This window comes from Alternaria dauci, chromosome 9, assembly GCF_042100115.1.
Source record: "Alternaria dauci strain A2016 chromosome 9, whole genome shotgun sequence".
NCBI lineage: Eukaryota > Fungi > Ascomycota > Dothideomycetes > Pleosporales > Pleosporaceae > Alternaria > Alternaria dauci.
This window is the reverse complement of record NC_091280.1, coordinates 1,401,598-1,420,268: the sequence shown is the minus strand read 5'-3', so window position 1 is coordinate 1,420,268 and position 18,671 is coordinate 1,401,598. Positions and strand designations below refer to the sequence as shown.

At 53.0% G+C, this 18,671-nt stretch overlaps 8 protein-coding genes across 8 annotated transcripts; 6 read left to right on the top strand and 2 right to left on the bottom strand.

The window, feature by feature from the left end:
- Positions 1-367: 367 nt before the first annotated feature.
- Positions 368-779, bottom strand: ACET3X_009163 (uncharacterized protein; the record flags this gene model as incomplete). The annotated part of the gene is made up of 2 exons (XM_069455327.1): positions 368-644; positions 694-779. The coding sequence occupies 2 exons, from the start codon at positions 777-779 to the stop codon at positions 368-370; spliced, it is 363 nt and encodes a 120-aa protein (XP_069303240.1).
- A 352-nt stretch (positions 780-1,131) lies between these two features.
- ACET3X_009162 (uncharacterized protein) lies at positions 1,132-1,917 on the top strand (the record flags this gene model as incomplete). Its single annotated transcript, XM_069455326.1, has 3 exons — positions 1,132-1,312; positions 1,365-1,569; positions 1,626-1,917. The coding sequence occupies 3 exons, from the start codon at positions 1,132-1,134 to the stop codon at positions 1,915-1,917; spliced, it is 678 nt and encodes a 225-aa protein (XP_069303239.1).
- An 840-nt stretch (positions 1,918-2,757) lies between these two features.
- On the bottom strand, positions 2,758-6,918 carry ACET3X_009161 (uncharacterized protein; the record flags this gene model as incomplete). Its single annotated transcript, XM_069455325.1, has 2 exons — positions 2,758-6,530; positions 6,600-6,918. 2 exons carry the CDS (start codon positions 6,916-6,918, stop codon positions 2,758-2,760), a joined length of 4,092 nt encoding a protein of 1,363 aa, XP_069303238.1.
- A 278-nt stretch (positions 6,919-7,196) lies between these two features.
- ACET3X_009160 (uncharacterized protein) lies at positions 7,197-8,053 on the top strand (the record flags this gene model as incomplete). Its single annotated transcript, XM_069455323.1, has 2 exons — positions 7,197-7,674; positions 7,746-8,053. 2 exons carry the CDS (start codon positions 7,197-7,199, stop codon positions 8,051-8,053), a joined length of 786 nt encoding a protein of 261 aa, XP_069303237.1.
- Positions 8,054-9,243: 1,190 nt separating this feature from the next.
- Positions 9,244-10,301, top strand: ACET3X_009159 (uncharacterized protein). Its single transcript, XM_069455322.1, has 3 exons — positions 9,244-9,621; positions 9,673-9,780; positions 9,835-10,301. The coding sequence occupies exons 1-3, from the start codon at positions 9,294-9,296 to the stop codon at positions 10,218-10,220; spliced, it is 822 nt and encodes a 273-aa protein (XP_069303236.1). The 5' UTR covers positions 9,244-9,293; the 3' UTR covers positions 10,221-10,301.
- Positions 10,302-13,015: 2,714 nt separating this feature from the next.
- Positions 13,016-14,065, top strand: ACET3X_009158 (uncharacterized protein; the record flags this gene model as incomplete). Its single annotated transcript, XM_069455321.1, has 3 exons — positions 13,016-13,379; positions 13,435-13,960; positions 14,008-14,065. 3 exons carry the CDS (start codon positions 13,016-13,018, stop codon positions 14,063-14,065), a joined length of 948 nt encoding a protein of 315 aa, XP_069303235.1.
- A 1,274-nt stretch (positions 14,066-15,339) lies between these two features.
- ACET3X_009157 (uncharacterized protein) lies at positions 15,340-16,987 on the top strand (the record flags this gene model as incomplete). The annotated part of the gene is made up of 4 exons (XM_069455320.1): positions 15,340-15,531; positions 15,597-15,922; positions 15,978-16,085; positions 16,150-16,987. The coding sequence occupies 4 exons, from the start codon at positions 15,340-15,342 to the stop codon at positions 16,985-16,987; spliced, it is 1,464 nt and encodes a 487-aa protein (XP_069303234.1).
- Positions 16,988-17,428: 441 nt separating this feature from the next.
- On the top strand, positions 17,429-18,226 carry ACET3X_009156 (uncharacterized protein; the record flags this gene model as incomplete). Its single annotated transcript, XM_069455319.1, has 1 exon — positions 17,429-18,226. The coding sequence occupies one exon, from the start codon at positions 17,429-17,431 to the stop codon at positions 18,224-18,226; it is 798 nt and encodes a 265-aa protein (XP_069303233.1).
- Positions 18,227-18,671: the final 445 nt, after the last annotated feature.

Sequence of the window (18,671 nt, the reverse complement as noted above, 5' to 3'; positions counted from 1 at the left end):
GCAGGGTGGGACGGTTGAGGTCTTGGAAGGTGAGCTTGTCATGTCTATTAATGCAACTGGCTTTGTGAGACTTGGACCACTTGACTTTGCCACATTACCATGAAGTCCGGTAGCACACACTCACAATTTTTTGGGTCCCCGACTAATTAATCAGGCCAGGTGTTTGATTTCGGGCAGTATAGCAATTTGGTCTTGAAGTGCATTAGGTAGTGCGCTCCAAACTGGAGGTGCAGTTGCGCCATGTGCATTGACGAAGCAGCTGTAAACGCTGCGGTGTGTCCGTCGGCAAGTGGCGTGATCCTTCTGGTTGACCGACGAGCATGGCTTTTCAGCTAATAGTCCGTACAGCTGCATGCCGCAGTTAAGTTTATGCAACTGCCTTGCGTGCCTCAACGGCCTTTTCATACGCCTTGAGGTCGACGTTGCCGGCACTCCAGACGGTGACGGCCTGTACAAAGACGCCCTGCTCCTTAGTGCGCTCGACGTAGCCGACGACATTGAGCCATGTTCCGATGTCTACGTCGAGATACTTTATCCGCTCCAGTACGTGTTGAACATTTAGATTCGCGATGACGGGCGGGTTAGATATCGGGTAGTTGTGCTTGAGGCGCAGTGTTGCGGTCTCAGTGACGTACTCATCGATGCTGCGACACAGTCAGTCTCTGCGACACTATTGGGAACGACTCGCTGCACCAGCCCAGGAAGCGGACTTTGCTGCCCTGCGCACATGCGGGCAAGTCAGCCAGCAGCACCAGATTCGAGGCAACAGGACCAGACATGGTGGTGAAGGCGCCGCAGAAGGCCGTGGAAGCTAGAGCCGAGATGCACGTGCCATGGCTAGCGCGGACGACATCATACCCTCGTGCATCCAGGCCCGATTCATGACCAGCCAGGCACCCTCCAGTCACTCCAACGCCGCCGCTCCAACAACACCAACCTCTGCGAACTCTTCTCGCCGACCGCAACTCAGATACCCCTCCCGAATTCCCACAACGTACGTGCGAACCACGCACCGCTCCCCCGCAGCCCCGCCAACCCACGCTTTGATAGGCTTCGGGCCAGCTGCATCGGCTTGCGATAGCGCTAAGCGAACGAGAGTTGCTAACTGAAGACGCCCAGAACTACCTCAACATGAGCGGCTGGGGCCTGGGCTGGTTTGGCGGTGGCCAGGCGAAGAAGGAGGCGCCCAAGAAGGCCATCCTCCAGCTTCGCGGCCAACTCGAGATGCTGAACAAGCGGGAGAAGCACCTGCAAAACCAGATGGACGAGCAAGATGCGCTGGCGCGGAAACACGTTTCGACCAACAAGCAAGGCAAGTTGGCATGCATTCCGCCTGCCCCTGTTGTCGCTAACGCCTGTTGCAGCTGCCAAATCGGCGTTACGGCGAAAGAAGCAGTTTGAGCATTCGCTCGAGCAGACCAGCTCACAGATCATGACGCTAGAGAGGGAGATTTACTCCATTGAGACGGCCAACATCAACAAGGAGACGCTGGATGCCATGAAGAATGCAGGAACCGCCATGAAGCAGATACATGCCGGTCTGACCATCGACAAGGTCGACAACGTCATGTACATCTCCTGCTCAAGACAAAACTCGCCGAGTAGCCTGCTAATCATGCGCACAGGGAGGACCTCCGCGAGCAACACGCCATCGGCGAAGAGATCAGCGAAGCCATCACCTCGGGCGTCGCCTCCAACGGCATCGACGAAGACGAACTGGATGAGGAACTTGCAGAGCTGCAACAAGAGAAGCTCGACGAGCAGATGCTCAACACCGGCAACGTGCCTATCCACGACGCCCCATCGTCACAGAAGCTACCACAAGCACCGAATACCAACCCCAAGGCACCGCAGCGGGTTGAAGAGGACGATGAAGAGGAGGAGCTGCGGAAGCTACAAGCCGAGATGGCCATGTAAGCTGCGGTGGCGGCTGAACCTATTGCTATCAACTGGGCGTAGCGAGGCCGAGTGGCGGGGGTTTCAGGCGTATGGCGACAACAGCAGAGGCTGCATTTTGGGCTTTAGCTTCTTCTTTCCTATATATAATCGCAGCATTTGGGCTTTGGATTTGTGTCGAGGCACCTACTTTACCAATGAGATACGCAGGCAATACCAGACTCTTTACCGTTCGGCCCGTTTATGTTGTTACGTATAATCTTTCATTCTTCCATCAGTTGCAGCCGTGTGCTGTGCGCCACGTTTCTGACTGTAAAGGTACTCAACCAGGCAGCAGATTGTCAGATCAGGCATCAATAAGTGCCCTGGTAAATGTGCTTCTGAACGCGCGTCGAGATCGAAACAATGGCGCTTTGTATGCTACAGTGGAAAATTATCGCCGAGTTAGGTAGAGCTGCTCTGTATCAACACATCACATACCAACGAGGCAACCAAAGTCTACAGAATTGTATATCATTTTTATAGCCGACGCGACGCTACCGCTGCTAGTCGCTGTCATCAATCTACCGAAAGAGTCATGTATACCATGAAGCATATATCCCATATTCGACGTAGAAACCTACGCGAAACTTCACTTTTGATGGAACCCCCAACCAAGCTACGCTGTCAAGGGTATCAATGTTTGGCAAAGCCAAAATGCTTCCGCCTAAAACGCCAAACTCAAATGCTAGCTAGCTCCAAACAGGCCTGGTACGCCGAGTAGAGGGGAGAGAAACAAGCGACACGCATCGGTAGAGGCCCGGCGAGGAACTTTTGAAAACGAGAGTGTTAAGAATAGAAAAAGCGCTGCAAGACTGAACGCTATTCAGCTTTCTTCGATGCATCTTGACTGCTCTCCGTCTTCTTGGCTTCCCCTGCGCCGGGTGTGCTGTCTACGGTCAACTCGGTCATTGGACGCCGCAGCGGGGTGCCATTTTGAACTGCTGGCGAACCGGGGACAGGCGTGATGGGCTCGACGCTCGGACGATGTGAAGGTGCCATGGGAGGAGCTGGTGATGCACCAGTCATGTTTGGCGTGAACTTCTGCGGTTCGCTGTTCTCACGTGTCGGTGCTGGGGACGCGGTGCCTGTCGGATTTGCAGACTGTGGTGCTGGTGGGTATTGCTGAGCCATCGTATTTGCGGCCGCGCCCGCTGCCGCAAACGCTGCTGCAGTACTCGCTTCATCTTCGTCTTTGACATCAGGTGCCCTCTTAACATGTTTGTTGATGCTCTCCACGCCGCAGATGGATATGAGCAATTTTCTCTCTTGGTCCGTCAAAGTCGACTCAGGTACAGTCCTATCTACGCAAGCCCTTATAGCATTGTCCACTTTCTTCTGCTCCTCGGGGCCTGGCCTCTTGTCAAGGTAAACGTCACGGTACGCTTCGAGCTGACGGATGAGGTCTGGGTGAACTCCAATTGGGTAACGTCCAGACGGATGCGGTGCCGAAGCGTCATTGGGTGGCGCTGGTTGTGAGGGCGCCTGAGACGGAGGCGGGCCGTAAGGTGATGCCGAAGGAGCATTCGATTGCTGGTTTTGTGGCGGGTATGCCGCATAGGGGCGAGGCGGACCAGGGCCATACGGGCTTGCGCCCGTGTTGGCATATGGACCACCGTAGGGGCTGGGTGCCGGAGGTTGGCTGTATGGCGATTGCTGTGGAGCAGCTGTGGGATAGAGAACGCCATACTGGCCGCTCGAACCGGCTGCCGAAGAAGCTGGCGACGCCTGCGGGTTAGGCTGCGGATACGGTCGAGGAGGGTTGGGCGCTGGCGGACTCCCAGCTGTGTTACCACCGCCAGCCCAGGGAGACGCATAAGGCGATGGATGGGGTGCGTTTTGGGATGTGTTTGACGCAGCTGAATTACTCTCATTGCGAGCCATACTAGGTGGTAAGCGAGGCTGCGCAAGACTAGGTGGCAGGCGTGGAGGCGGTGGCTGCGGCATCGCATGAGGCATGCCCGGATGATACGGGTATCCAGGCTGAGGATAGGGCTGATATCCGTTCGGCGGTTGGTAGTACTGTCGCGGAGCGTTACTGAGTGGAGGACTGGCTTGCCTCTTCCTGCGTTCCTTCTCGATTGACACTTCAGGATTGATTCTCCAGAGGTAGCCTTTACCCTCCTTATCACCTTTCATGAAAGCGTCGTGCTGACCAAGGTTGTGACGTACGCTAGACTGCCAACCGCTCGTAGTAGTCTTGAACTTGTACCAGGGATACTTGCGCTCGATGTAAGTATAGATGGATTGGAGGTTCATCTGGCCAGTGGGAGAAGACGAAATTGCCTCGTGGATCAATACAACATAGTTGGCCGTCGGGCGCTGCAGTTGTTCTTCTGTGTAGTCTTCAATGCGCATCTCGGGTGAAGGAGTCCGAGGTGGCCTAATGGGCTTCGCTTGTTTCTGGAGACTGGACAAGCTACCATCGCCCTGCTCTGTTGTCTCCATGACTCCATCATCTTCGCCGTCACCAGCATTCGATTCTTTGCGTTTGGGTGCTTTCGGCTTGATGGTGGGAATCGGAATGTCAGCTGGATCGATGCCAGCGGCTCTTGCCCTCTCAATATCCTTAGCCTGCTTGATGAGCTGCGAACGCTGGCGCTTTGACATGATGCCATCCTTGGGAGGTCTGCCTGGTCCTTTGCGCTTCTCGACGACATGACCGATAAGATTCCGTGGTAAATTGTGCTGGATAGCCATCTCCTCTGTGATGAGGCCATCGATGTCTCCGGCTTCGAGTTCGCCTTCGTGAGGTTTGCGTAGTAAGGGCGGACTATCGTTCGGTGGGGGCTTGCTTGGCTGCTCGGGCTTTGGAGCCATGGGAATATCTTTAACGGGCTCCTCGGCTGGCGTCTCGTCTTTGATAGGTGCCTTTGCGGTAGTCTTGGCTGGTGCTTTGCCCTTGTCTTTCGGCTCCTTGGTTTCTTTGGGTTCCTTGGGCTCACTATGTGCTGCTTCCTTCTCTTTGGATTCCTTTGGTTCCTTGGGCTCTTTGCGCTCCTTCTGGACCTTTGGCTCCTTCGCAGATTCACGAGTCGCTTCCTTGAGCTTGGCAGTGTCCTTGACTTTGAGCTTAACCTTCTTTGTTGGCGGCTCTTCAGGCGTGAGTTCGCGCTGCTGGTGCTTCCTCTTATGCGCTTTCTTGCTTTCCTTCGAAGGAGCGGGAGGCAGATTCTTGATTTTGAGCTTGAGACTTGTCTTCTGTCGCGGTTTGGGAGCAGGCTCCTCGTAGTCGTCCATTTCTTCATCAGCGACTCCGTCGTCGTCGTCGCTGTCAGTGACAGGATGGTGGTAGTAGACATGGCGCGGATTGACGCTCTGCTGGTCTTCGCTTTCCGAACTGACATGCTCGTCGCTTTCCAACTGGCCGTTCCCGTTTTCGAAAGAGAAACTCATAGGGCGCGATCCAGACTCCTGGCGATGGCGTTGCTGCTCTGTAAGCGCGACGTCTGGGAGGAAGAAGTGTATGTTGACAGCACCCAGCTGCAAGTGATCGCCATGATCCAAAGGCACAGTCTCGCCCTTGGGGTAGAATTCTCCCTCGTGATGCAGACCATTGTTACCCAGGACATGGATGCAGAAGTGACCTGCGTCAAAGTCGAAGAAAATCTTGGCATGTTCGCGGGATATGCCTTTGGGACCCAACGACCCTGTCCTGGCTACGATTTGCTGAGGATGTATAGGTACGAATGGACAGTCGTTGGGGTCTTCAGGGACGTGGCCGTCGAATTGGGCAGGTACTTCGGGAAAGGCCTGCATGATCAGGTCCTGCGGCGCGCGCTCGGCAGGCTTTTCCTCGCCGGATTCGCCGGTGGGATGTGAATTTGAGCTGAGAGAGTGCGACGCATTGCTCTGGCGACGCTGCTGGTACTCGATGGGCATTGACTCGATGGGTGCGCTAAGGATGCCGCCCTTCTCGGAGATGACACTACGGGCGCCACCCTTTTTGTGTTTCTTCTTCTTTTTGTCCTTGTTGCCGTTGGCCTCGTCCATGCCGGCCATGTGTTCGCGATCGACGTGTGCGTGGCCGTTTGCATTCAGAGCCCCGGCCTTGATGAGGCGCTTCATGTCTCTGTGCGCGAGGTCGAGATTTCGGCCTAGGGTAATCTGATAGGTGTGCATGTAGTAGGAGCCGTCGTCGAAGCGCAGACGCGCAAAAGCCGTGAGGCGCTCATTGGTCGTGGGCGGCATGAAGGCATTCATGGGTGGGAAGGCGGATGTCATGTCCATGGGCATGCCGGTCACGTCGGCGCCATTTAGGTTGTTGGACTGCGCAAAGTCGATGGGTGTGTCGAGCAGCGGCAGTCGGTTGGTGAGGGTTGTGTCCATCATGTTGGGGTCGGCAGATGGGTTCCCGCCGCCGAGGGCTGGCATGGCCGACGCATCGCTGGTCGCGGCTGCCATGTCGGGAATGCGCTGATCGGGGGCAGGCGAGACAAGGGCGTCGGGGGTGTCATGTTCGGAGGTGACATTGTGTAAAAGCTCGTTAGAAGGGGCTACGGCCATGCTGCCGCCGCCATCTTCGTCGGGAAGTGCGTAGTAGAGTGGGAAAGGGAAGTAGAGGTGGAGGAAATCGTGGTCAAGGATGCCGTCCGCTGCAGGTGGTTAGCGGCGCGCTTGTTTTTCGCCCAGCAAACCGCGTCGCGGTGTCGCGCAATACATACGAGAGATGGCGGGTGCGGAGGAGGCGGGGGAGCTTCTGTCTGGGCTGTCTTGGAGCTGCAGAGGGCCTTGGTCGTGCTGTCGCAGTCGGTTCGTGTCTTCGGAGGATGTCGGTCGATGCTGCCCCTGAGAGGCTTGCGCCGGGCCTAATCCTGCTGCACGTGCGTCTTGGCCGTCCATGTCCGCATCACAGCCCGCCGCCGATGACAAAGACAAACTTGATGCTTGGGAGAGGGACATTGAGTGTGCATCCAGGATACCTACTACCGTGAACGGGCCCGGAGACGCATCGCCCTCTGAGCTTCCATTTGTTGGATTCATCGTCGGCACATTGGATTCCGGTGGCAGCAAGAGCAGCAGGCCTAGTCCGAGGTGACAGAGGTAACGGCGCAGGCGGGATCGTGAAGAGAAAAGAGTGCAACAAGAGGACCACTCCTCCCAGGTGAAGGCGCCCTTTGTCACTCTTCGCCGCTCTTTGGTAGGGAAAGAGCGAGCCACCCAAACTTTCACCCAGCAGCGCGACCCCGACACCACCAATCACAGCCGCACTGCATCAAGACATTTGGATCACCCATCAGCTACTGGTAATCGTCCATTGCATGGCGCCCAAGAAGAAGGCCCAGCAAGGCGCATCCAGCCGGCCAGCGCCCTCGCCTGGACCAGCGGGGCAGTCGTACAACTGGCCGCCCTTCACTCCTCTCGTGCCAGACGAGGACCTTGCCCTGCACGAGGTGCTTCCCAAGCAGATTGTCACCATCCCCAACTTCTTCACGGCGTCGCTCTGCAGGACGTACGTCTCCTTCCTGGCATCACTGCCACTGACGACTACGCCTGGAAAGCCCAAGAAGGGGGACGCGGTGCGAGTGAACGACCGCTTCCAGATCGATGATGCCGCCTTCGCTCAACGGCTGTGGAGCCAGACGGGGCTAAGCAGGCTGGTCAGCGGGCATGTTGAGGAAGGCGCGCTTGGTCTCACTGTCGAAGAGCGGAAAGTGCTGTGGCGCGGCGAGGTGCTCGGCCTCAACCCCAACATTCGCATCTACAGGTACTCTCGGGGCCAGTTCTTCGACCAGCACTGTACATCATCCCTACCGAACGACCCGTTCGCTGCCATCGGACAGTCATGACTTGAATGCTAACAGAGTCAGATGACGAGTCCAATAACATAACGATTCAACCCTCCGGCTCGCCGCCGGTGCCAGCGCGCACCACCTGGACCTTGTTAATATATCTCACCTCTCCTGCAACAGGCTGCATAGGCGGAGAGACGGTCTTCTACCCAGACCCGCCTAAAAAGAAGAGCCGGGATCCACCGCCTGAGCCTCTCGTTGTCGACCTTGAAGTCGGGCTTGCGCTGCTGCATCGACATGGCGCAGACTGCATGCTGCATGAGGGACGTGAGGTCACCAGCGGCGAGAAATGGGTCATCAGGAGCGACCTGTGTGTCAAGCGATGAGTCGCCGTGCTTCTCAGAGACCACGACCCCCGACAGACTCGCCATCTTCAACGCCGCCCACTTGGTAGAGTTGGCCTCTACATGCGCAACAGGCAAGCCATATTCATACATCTGGATAATCCTTGCCACACTCTGTTGCGTTGTATGTTACTATGTGGTTTACATGCCAAGGCTGAGTACAACGGGTTACTCCTTCCTGGACTTCGCCCAATGTCTGTTTCGTAAGTCTAGATTGCCCATTCCTATACTTACCAGTTTAGTTGACAATCCTATTGTAGAACACGACGGATGCGCGCAGGCAGGTGCGACACTGCGCACATGTTGGTGTCGTTGGGTTCACTCAGACTGGCTACCAGCGCTGTGGAATCGAAGGAGACGTTGTAGACACCTACTGTGAAGTCCCACAAGACATCACATGGCTACAGCTGTCATGCCGCGCGACCGGAGGTTGATCGATGTTCGGGTCTAATCCACGCATTATAGTTCGGGTATGGCATAGTCCGCCGCACCAACACACAGTAGCCTATCTCAAATAACGATATTGCAAATCGTTCCTCCTCCCTCCATTCGCATCATCTACGCCTCTCAACTTTTTCTCTTTTGTTTCCTAGCTCTTGTAGCTACCTCAGATCATGCTGCGCTTCGTTGCAAGCCCTATCATATCTTGTTTCTGTGCCTGTCGATCGCACAGATAATCTGTCTCTTTCAGAAGTGATAAATCCAGTATTGCATGTTACCATTAGTACTGAGCCCATTTACTCTCTCGAGATAAGGAGACAGCTTGCCGGCAATAAGCTCCAAGAATATATAAAGCATCATCGTGTGCATCCGACGACATGCAAACATTGGGGCTCGATGTTTGCATTGGGTTTCACGCTATCCTCGCTTGAGGCGCACGACGAGATGGCTTCATACTCTTGGCGATTCATCCTCGGTTTCACCCCAGCAGTCTAACGAAACTTGGCATAGCCCACGTATCGCGTATCCAGAACTCCGTTTCATTGTCCTCACCTCACGCTTAGAACTACCCATCGAGCTGTCGCTGGCGTCTATCATGAGTGGCGATGGCAGCTCTGACCAGGAACCACAGCCTCAACGTTTCGGTGTGGGCCAGCATGTTTGACATACAAAGTACATCTGTACGAAGGCCGCCGCTGCCTTTGGCTCCTCAGCTGCGCTCATTTTCGTTCCCGGTTTCCATATTCACGATTGATCTGGCGTGGCCAACTTACTGGGCGACATGATGGAGCCACAACACCACTACGCAGATGTACCTTCGCAAGATCATCGCCATGATGACGACTCATCAACTGAGGTCGAATCTTTGGTTGGGGGAGAGAAGCAATGGGCAGCAGGCGATTACCACAGCAGAGCATCGTCGTCAAGAAGAAGGATAATGTGTCCGCCACTAATAGCAGCAATGCGATGGATATTGGTCATAGGACTACAGCTCGTGATCATTGGGCTGCTGGCTAGAGACCAAGGCATGCTTGACTCAACACGATGGCAGGCTCGTTCAACAAGCGCGAACGATGTTGGTGGCGATATCACCGGATGGTCCCCACACAGTAAGCCTTGCTGTTCAATCGACCTTCGCACTTGGACTAACAGACATGCAGTCCCAACGCAGATTACCAAGTTCGAGATAAATCAGACGTTCGCACCCTATAACACATCAGAGTTCTTCAAGCCTGAAGTACTTCGAGCATGGAACGAACTCTTGCCTGGTACAACTCCCCTAGCACCCGACTTCTCAAAGCTTTCACTAACAACCATCGCAGTCGGCATGGGTTTCCAGAGCGTTCCTGACCCAGAGAACTACCACGATCTTCCCACTCCTATCGTCTGGCCTAACGCCACTGTCTTCACGACATCAATGACTCACCAGCTTCATTGCCTTTACGCTGTCGTCGCAGTCTACTCCGGCATGACTTCGGGTCACGAGCTCGAAGAAGACCATCACTGGCACATGATCCACTGCTTCGACTACATGCGCCAAGCTATCATGTGTAGCGCAGATATGGCCCTTGAAGGGTTGGAGACGACGTTTCCCGATCACAATGGTGGCAGTGACGGTTGGGACAGTAAACATGTTTGTAAGGATCCGAAAAAGGTTAGAGAACGCCTGGAGAGTGTAAGGGCGTATGATGACCAAGAGATCTTCTGAACAGATCAAACATCAACGGGGATGATTACTTGGTTCCTCGGGTGTTGATTAATTCAAAGAAGGATATTGTGGACAATAGGCCATTTGACATGGTCTTTGGATTTATTGATAGTAATATATACTTTCTTATTCAACCGGCCGGCGCGAACCTAACCGAAAAGATCAACGACTTCAACTCAACCCAGCTCACGCTTATGCTGCATTGAACCGAACCGCTCTCCGCTGGGTCTCTAGTATCTACCCCTGTAACAGTGCCTTGCTGCTGCACCTAGTCGAGGTATCCGCAACATTCCTAGATTCCGATGTATATGCCACGGCTCACCCTGGAAGTTTGTCAACTTCCCAATGAAGGAACTGCAGGATTACACAAATCGATGGTGTACATCACGTTTAATCTCCATCATCACTTGGAGCTTTACATAAGCGATCAGATCTTCTTCCGCCATCTATCTCTAGGTTGTTTTCAGACCTGAATAGTGAGGGTACTGTATGTATAGAGCCACGATCCAGCTGGCAGACCGGGTGAGCGTCACTACGCAAACTATCAGCAGTACTTTTCAATATCGGGTAAAGCAAGGCAGATCAAGCGCGGCATAGCTATTGCTGGATAGCAGCGATTGGGTCAAAATATAGCTTTCGGGGTATCATAGCAACATAAACATCTTCTTGTGCCTGGGATTGTAGATGGAGGAGGCCCTGTTATCTCTGGTCAGCTCTTGCGTTGTAGGTATTTTGTGCGCCCTTTTGTAATCCTATGCTCCCTTCTTGAGAGTTTGCTGATCTTAAGCGGACTTCATCTCCTTCAGAATTCTTCAACTGACGCGTGTGAACCAAAACCGAAAAGTGCTCTGCTACAAAGAAGCCTGGAGATACAAAAGAACGTGTTAGGGTTTAGAGAAGATCAATGCGGTAAAAACAGAGGGTCTTAACTCTCAAGGTACATTACAACGTTCAAGGCGGCTTCTGTATCTCGATTAAAGGATACCTACTCTCGTGGTAGTCGAAGCGTCGCATCACGTACACACAAAATGAGTCGATAAAGTGAGGACATATATAGGGCTTCAGTGCGGAGTGTTGTAGTTTGTGAAAGATACTGATGACTGATTGGGTCCGCTGCTGTATAATTAATGTCCATTGATCAAGCGTTAGATGATGGGCCAAAGGATGTCACTGTCACAAGCTTGGAAAACAACGTTCCAGGACAATGTGGGAATTGCAACACAAGATCATACAAACTGCCATATGCTTCAATGAAGACATGTTTTCTTAGAGTCAGCTTATCTTTGTAAAAGCCGAGCATCCAGTACCGCTCCTCACAGTCGTATCCATGGCTGATAACGTCCACTCATTTTCCTCTCTCCTAATAGTCTAGCTTACGCGAGGCCCCAACACACATACGTACTCAAACTCTATGTGATCCAAGTTTAAGCAACTCGTACAGTGCTTATCTGAGTCCATATCCTGATGGTACTTTCTACATTGGGTGTGGAACCAACCACACTCGACTCTATTCCCGATGTAATCCACAAGATCTCTATCACCTAAGCCAAGGATACGCACTCTACGACATTTTATGCATCGATTGTGCGGACAATTCCGGCCGACACATGGTGCGTTCAGGGGACGGTTATCATTACGTTCACTGACATGGCAAGGACCATGTGTGGGTGGAATGCTGTCGGGTGGGGGTGGAATGCCGCCGCAGATCCAGCCATATGGGAGTTCCCTAACACGCCGTCGCTTTTCTGCCTCTTCTTCCGTCAATTCGTTAGTCTGTTGGAGATTTTGACGTGTGTCCGGTTTGTCAGGGGGCTGACGAGAACCGACTTTACTTCCTTTCGGTAATACGCTCTTCAGGGTTCCTTTCTTTGGACTAGGCGATGTCATCGCTAGCAAGATCTCGATTCCGGCTATCCGATAGATTTGGTATCAGATATTCAGGAACCGCTATGGGGCATTATATACCCCGTCTGCTTGCTCTCTAAACACCATCAGATGACAGCACTCTCACACGCACATCTTCCAGACGTGGTCATGAGTTTGTAGCGAGTTCTATAACATAGGTAGGTCACGAGTTGTATGTTGATGCGTAACCTCGTTGACTTCAAACGTGTTCCTGTTAGATCCATACTACCTAGGTACATACAGCCATGCTCTTACTGCTTCGTCATCTTGGACCTCGCCTAAAACGATATCAGAAATGCCTATCCTAGCCTTGAGACTCAGAGACAAAGAAGACAGAGCTAAGATTTTCATGAGCGTGCAAGGAAGTGAGAATTGATTCTCGAGAGGAGCCGGGAATGCGATTGATATCCAGGGAGATCTGGACATGTCCTGAAACTGACCGATCTAAGCGTGTAGATTGACGAAGTCGCTGAATAACGCAGGTCACGCTGTTCCTCTACAAGGTACCTAGGTAGTAGCGGATTAAGGCATGATTCAAAGGCGACTTGCATTCATGATTACACATTCGGGGTATACTTTACATTCTGGCGGCAGATGGAAAAAAAGTAAGCGCCATGCTCCAGCCGCAGACCAGGGTTACACTATGCTTGTGACTTGTCGATTTGTAGCAAACAACCACCGCTGTGGTACAACTTGGGCTTGGCGCGCAACAACTTGCTGGAGAAGCTTTACATAGAAAGTGTCACAGAACGCAGTGTAATTGTAACAAGGTACGCCGTTGTGCAAGTCGAGGACAATTATTAAAGCAGGGCTTTCCACACGCTGCTAGGCGTCAGCATGCCCTCTATTCCGCATTCCAAGGTTCCAGAGTTTCCTGAAGAACTACCGACATGCTGGAAAAGGCCGCCGGCAAGACCGGAAGAGATTCCACGAAAGCTCCAAGTTACCTGGCCGCTTGGATGCACCACCCCGTCGGTTATCCACGTTTATCCGAACGCATATCATTAAAGCCTGAAACCGGAATATACCGTCGATTTGACGGACTCAATGCAAGACGCTTGTTGTATCTCCAGGCCGAGCTGTGTATATTGGAAAAGCAGTTACATTATCTCGAGCAGCAGGACAAGAAGAGTACTGTCGGCAAAAGATCGCAGTACGCGACTGATTACCAGTGCATGTTGGAGGAGCCGTACGGAGAGCAGTCAGAGCAATGCAGACTGATTGCGACGATGCACAAGAAGTTGAACCAGTACAGTGAGTACGATAACATGCGGTACATGAAACCCTTGCTGATATTGTGCAACATCAGACAAAGCTCTCATCCAAACCTCGACTCTTCATCAGTTGAAAGCGCCTGATCGTTTTGATCTCCATGATCTCCAAGGCTTTTTGCGAAGCGTAGATATGGCTTCTGGACATTTGACCGGCGTAGATGCAGATATATGGGGTAAAATTGACAATGCTGGCAACTACTCTCCCGATAGCCACTCTCCTGACATTATCGGCATCCATCCGCGCGACATTCCAGACAAGTTTTCTCGTATGGTTTCTGAGCGCGCAATACACCTCTTCAAGTACGGCATGGGTCTCTTCACCAAAGGAGATCAACATCTAGGTCGAAAGGTGTACTACGATAGTACCGTGGTGAAGATTACACTTTGGGTCACTTCTATGATCGCAGCCATGCTACCTATTGCATCTATTCTTGTCTTGATCCAGCTTGAGTCATTGAAAGCGAAACTGTGGACAATCGCAGCCTTCAATGTGGGAATGAGCTTCTGTTTGACGTTCTTTGCCGATGCCAAGCGAGCAGAGGTATTTGCTGTGACGTCCGCGTACGTATTATGATTCTGACCAAGTGGCGGTCGACTGACATTATCAGGTTCGCTGCTGTACTGGTCGTGTTCGTGAGTACCGATCGTGGCAACCCTTCTACGTAACGACACGCTGCCGTGCGCTGGAAGTGTCCAGTATGACGGCTTGACACGGAGAAAGGAATTGGGGAATGCAAGTGTTGTTCCAAGGCTGTTTGATCATCAGCATTGAGGTCTTTCGATTACTACCTAGGTACGGATGCAAGTGGTAGAACAAAACCATCTAAGACAGGCTTGTGCTGGCTTCAGAATGCGTTGTGGAAGCTCGTGACAACGCAATGCGCAACCGCGGAGATGGAATAGCACAAGCGCTTTGCGATGTTGATAAGTGACGGCCCGTAAGTGATGACAGTGTACACAAGTGAACAGTCAGCACCTCCTCTCGCATCCGGGGCTTCCACGCCAAGACGCCAGTGCCGCTAGTCCCCCGCGTTGCGCATACCCCAACCGCGTCCTTCCTCTCCGCTCATGCCGCGTCACCCATGCAAGCATTCAATGTCGTTGAAACAGAACTGGAGACAGTCAAATCAAGACGTTCAGCGAAGTCATGGTTCGCGCCTACTCCCTGACTAGCTGTCAACAATTCCTTACCTACCTAGGTATGACCTTATCTTCCTAATGTACCTAGGTAAATTACTAGAGCTGTCATCCTATAGTTTCACCGCCGGCACTCGCCCAAACGTGAGCTTGGAAACCCCTCCACATGGCTAAGAGTCTCGAGGCGGCCCAAGAATAACCCCGCAAAATGGCCAACCCGCCGTTGCACGCCCAGGCAGGCTGAGCGCGGACTTGCTCGGTGTTTTTGTTGGACCTTGGATCTGCGTTCAATTTCTTATACTGTTATCATTGGCCAATTGTCGGCGTTGGCACCTCGGCGTGACAGCGGCCTCCGCAACGTAAGACAACGTTGGCACTCCGGGGTTCATTGGCACAAGGAGCAATATCCCATCCAGGACTTTGCTCCTTGTCCAAGCTTCTTTGTTCGAGGTCCAGGTCTTCTGATAGCGTGGTGAAGATCTCAGTGAACCATGATCCTCGTCTATCTGACCCCTATGGATCTATACCTGACCTACGGAAGGATCAATAAGCTCCATATACGTTAGCGATACCATCTATCGAATGGAACACATGGCATGCCCAGCGACGGAGCCTCTAGACCTATGTAGACAGCGCTCTGCTTGGAACTCGGAATTTGCCTGGGTAGGCGTCATCTTCTAATCACTATAAGTGGATGCATGGTTGTGGGAATGATGTACAAATACCCGCTTGCCCGCGACGATCTCCTCCTTTCTTTTTAATCCTTCTCGAGGAGACAGTAAATCAGTACTCTTTTACCCATCATGAATAGCGATGACGAGTACAAACAAGACGCTGTTCGCAAGGAAGCGTACAGCCCGCCAGCCACAGACAGCAATGCCGCGGATTATGCTTACGATCAGATCGAGGAGAGGGCGTTGATCCGCAAGGTCGATCGGAGGCTTCTACCAATCTTGGGTGCACTCTACTCTATCGCGCTTATAGATCGCACAAACGTGAGTTTGCATCCCTTCCTAGTACCTATTCCTAGGGAAGCTTTGCTAAGAAAGAGAATTGACAGATTTCCAATGCGCGGGTTGCTGGCATGGGGGTGGATCTTAACCTCCAGATCGGTGACAGATATACCATTGTCTTGGTCCTCTTCTTTCCCTTGTACTTTTTACTCGAACTTCCGTCTAACATGGTCCTTCGGAAAGTTGGGAGCGCCAACTGGCTGGCCTTTATCGCTCTGTCGTGGGGTGCTGTCATGATAGGACAGGGCTTTGTGGAGAGTTGGATTACACTCGCCATATGCCGTGTACTACTCGGAGCGTTCGAGGCGGGCTTCTTCCCCGGTTGTGTATATCTCATCACCTGCTGGTATCGTCGGTATGAAACACAAAAGCGGTATGCGAAACTCATCGACCCATATCATGGTAGCAGCGGCTTACGAAACATGCAGATTAGGTGGCTTTTATCTCTTCTCGGTCGGTATCGGTGGCCTCGCAAGCATTCTTGCATACGGGCTCATGCAAATGGAAGGCGTTGGCGGCATTCGAGGCTGGAGATGGTAACAGATATCCTTTGAGAACTATATGTGAGAAATGTACTGACTTTGTATACCCACATGTTAGGATATTCATCATCGAGGGCATCATCACCTGTCTTGTGGCAATCGCAGCCTGGTTCATCATCTTGGATTTCCCCGACAAAGCCGAAAGGAAAGGGTTCCTCAACTCGGCCGAGGCCGCTGTCATCATGCAGCGTATTGAAGACGATCGTGGCGACTCGATAGCGGATCCTCTAACCTGGGCCAAGTTCCTCCATCATCTCAACGACTTGAAGCTGTGGGCCTATGCTACATTGTTCATGTCGACAACCATGCCCGTCTACGCCTTCAGTTACTTCCTCCCCGTAATTCTCCTCGGCATGGGCTACTCTTCTGGGCAAGCCAACGCTCTTGCTGCGCCTCCCGCTCTGTTCGCTATGTTCACAGCTTTCGGATTCGCATGGCTAGGGGACAAGTATCGTGTGCGCGCTCCCATCATCGCAGCTCAATCGGTCCTTGCCATTATCGGTCTCATGATAGTTGCATACGCCGAAAACAATGGAGTGAGGTACTTTGGCACATTCCTCGGAGTATGCGGCTGCCAGGGCAACGTCCCGGCTATCCTCGCGTACCAAAGCAACAATATTCGAGGCCAAAGTAAGCGGTCCGTTGGAAGCGCTCTGCAGATTGGCTTCGGTGCGATTGGTGGTATCCTCGCGTCGACGACGTTCAAGCAAGCGGAGGCGCCCACATATATTACTGGTTTTTGGGTGACGACTGCTCTTCAAATCTACATGCTGGTGGTGCTGTGCTGCACCACTACGTATTTTGTGAAGAGGAACAGGGTGGTTGATCGACAGAGAGCCAATGGGGAGCCTATGGACGAGAATGAAGGGCAGGCTGGGTTCCGGTATACTATCTAGGCGATCAAGGGCGGCGGGGCGGCGGAGGTGTCTAAGCGTACTTTCTGTGCACGGGTGCGTCCTGATATTACCGTCTGTTCACGTAGTCGACTTTTGAAAGATGATGAGCTTGAACATGGATCTTTGCCATATGTGGGGTGGCGCGGCACGATGATGACATTTACCGCTGGGCCATGCTTGTCGCGTCACACGCATGCTTTTGTTTCAGTTGCAGAGCTGAAGATAGTAGCGCCTCAGTCAGCAACGCAATATGCATCAGCTCCTCGCCCTGCAGCCTCGGGACTCGTACACGTTCTCCCGTTTGAATACTCCCTTGGACATGCTGTGAAGACATTGATACCCCGCTTGTGTAGCACGTGGTAGCTGTAGTCGATAATCGTCATCTCCCTAGGTACCCTCTCAACAGCGCCCTCGTCACGTCTCGAGAAACGCGCTTCCACGATGAGCGCAAAACACAACCTGCACGTCGCGCACCACATCCCACCTCACATGTCCCCCGCCTGGGTCATCGCCGCGTTGCACGACCACGAGACTGCCCTCACGCTCCAAGCCCTTACCTGCGGGCACGAGAAAGCGCCCAGCACCGCCCCCTCGACGCTCAAAGACACGTACTGGTACCCGCCCGACCAATACCCCATCACGACATACCACGTCACCGAGTGCATCACCTGGTTTCCCGGCATCGGCCAGTATGGGAAGAAGTACATTACTTTCCCCAGTTGTTTTCAGAACACGAGGCAGGGCATAAAGACGCGCGCTGACGCAGCGGCGGGCGTCATAGTCAAAGCCGAGTTCAGAGTCGTCGCAAACGGCGAGGCGGGCAGCGAAGTCGAAGGCGAGGGCATGGGCGTGGGCGACGCGCAGTGGGTGCTTGTAGAAGACGTACAAGTCAGCTGCGCATGGTGGCTGATGCCGTTTGTCAAGGGCAAGATGGAGGAAGCCCATCGCGATGTCTGCAGGAAGGTCATTGAGAAAACGGACAAGATGAGAAGCATGGGCTGGGACGGCACAGACCCCGTCGCATTAGGAGACCATGGTGTTGTGAGCAGACAGGACAGCACCATCGAGAGCACCGAAGACATACACACAGGTTTCGCGCAGGAAACGAGGCAGCACTATGCGAAGCCACAACCTGTCGTGTTTGGGCAAACACATCAGGACGTCCCAGGGCCTGTCGAGGCGGATGCCATAGAGTCGCAGCCAGCCGGACCATTGCCGGGCAAGATCACATATCGATGATATCAGCTCGCAAAAGCAAGAAAAGTCGACAATGTCGCTATGACTCAACTGAAGTGGATTCAATCCACAAGTCTAAAGTTTGGCACCAAACACATAGTGGTAATGGGAAGTACAAGGTAGTGGCCGCATTGCGGCATCAGGCACGTCATGCTATGGATGGGACTTCGTCCTACGGCATAAGCATTCTAAGGCTTTTCTGTAAAAGACACCCCGCCCCAACTCGAACAAATTCCAGGCTACGACCGACTTGCGTGCCACCGAAATTACAATCGCATGACGCTCTTTAGTAAACCGACTACGCCTGCACCTCGCAATCACGTCTCTTCCTCTCTGGATTCGTTTGATGACCCAACGCAAAGTCTGTGCGATGCTTCTCGTTGCAGGCTTTTTTACCATCTTGATATACTGTTCAAGTCGATCCACCAAGGGCATCGTCCAGGCATTG

Bases quoted from the DNA above. Each gene is read 5' to 3' on its own strand.
- ACET3X_009159 (XM_069455322.1), top strand. From the start codon at position 9,294: ATGATGGAGCCACAACACCACTACGCAGATGTACCTTCGCAAGATCAT. The intron at 9,622-9,672 runs GTAAGCCTTGCT...ACAGACATGCAG, and splicing joins CACCGGATGGTCCCCACACA to TCCCAACGCAGATTACCAAG. The intron at 9,781-9,834 runs GTACAACTCCCC...CAACCATCGCAG, and splicing joins ATGGAACGAACTCTTGCCTG to TCGGCATGGGTTTCCAGAGC.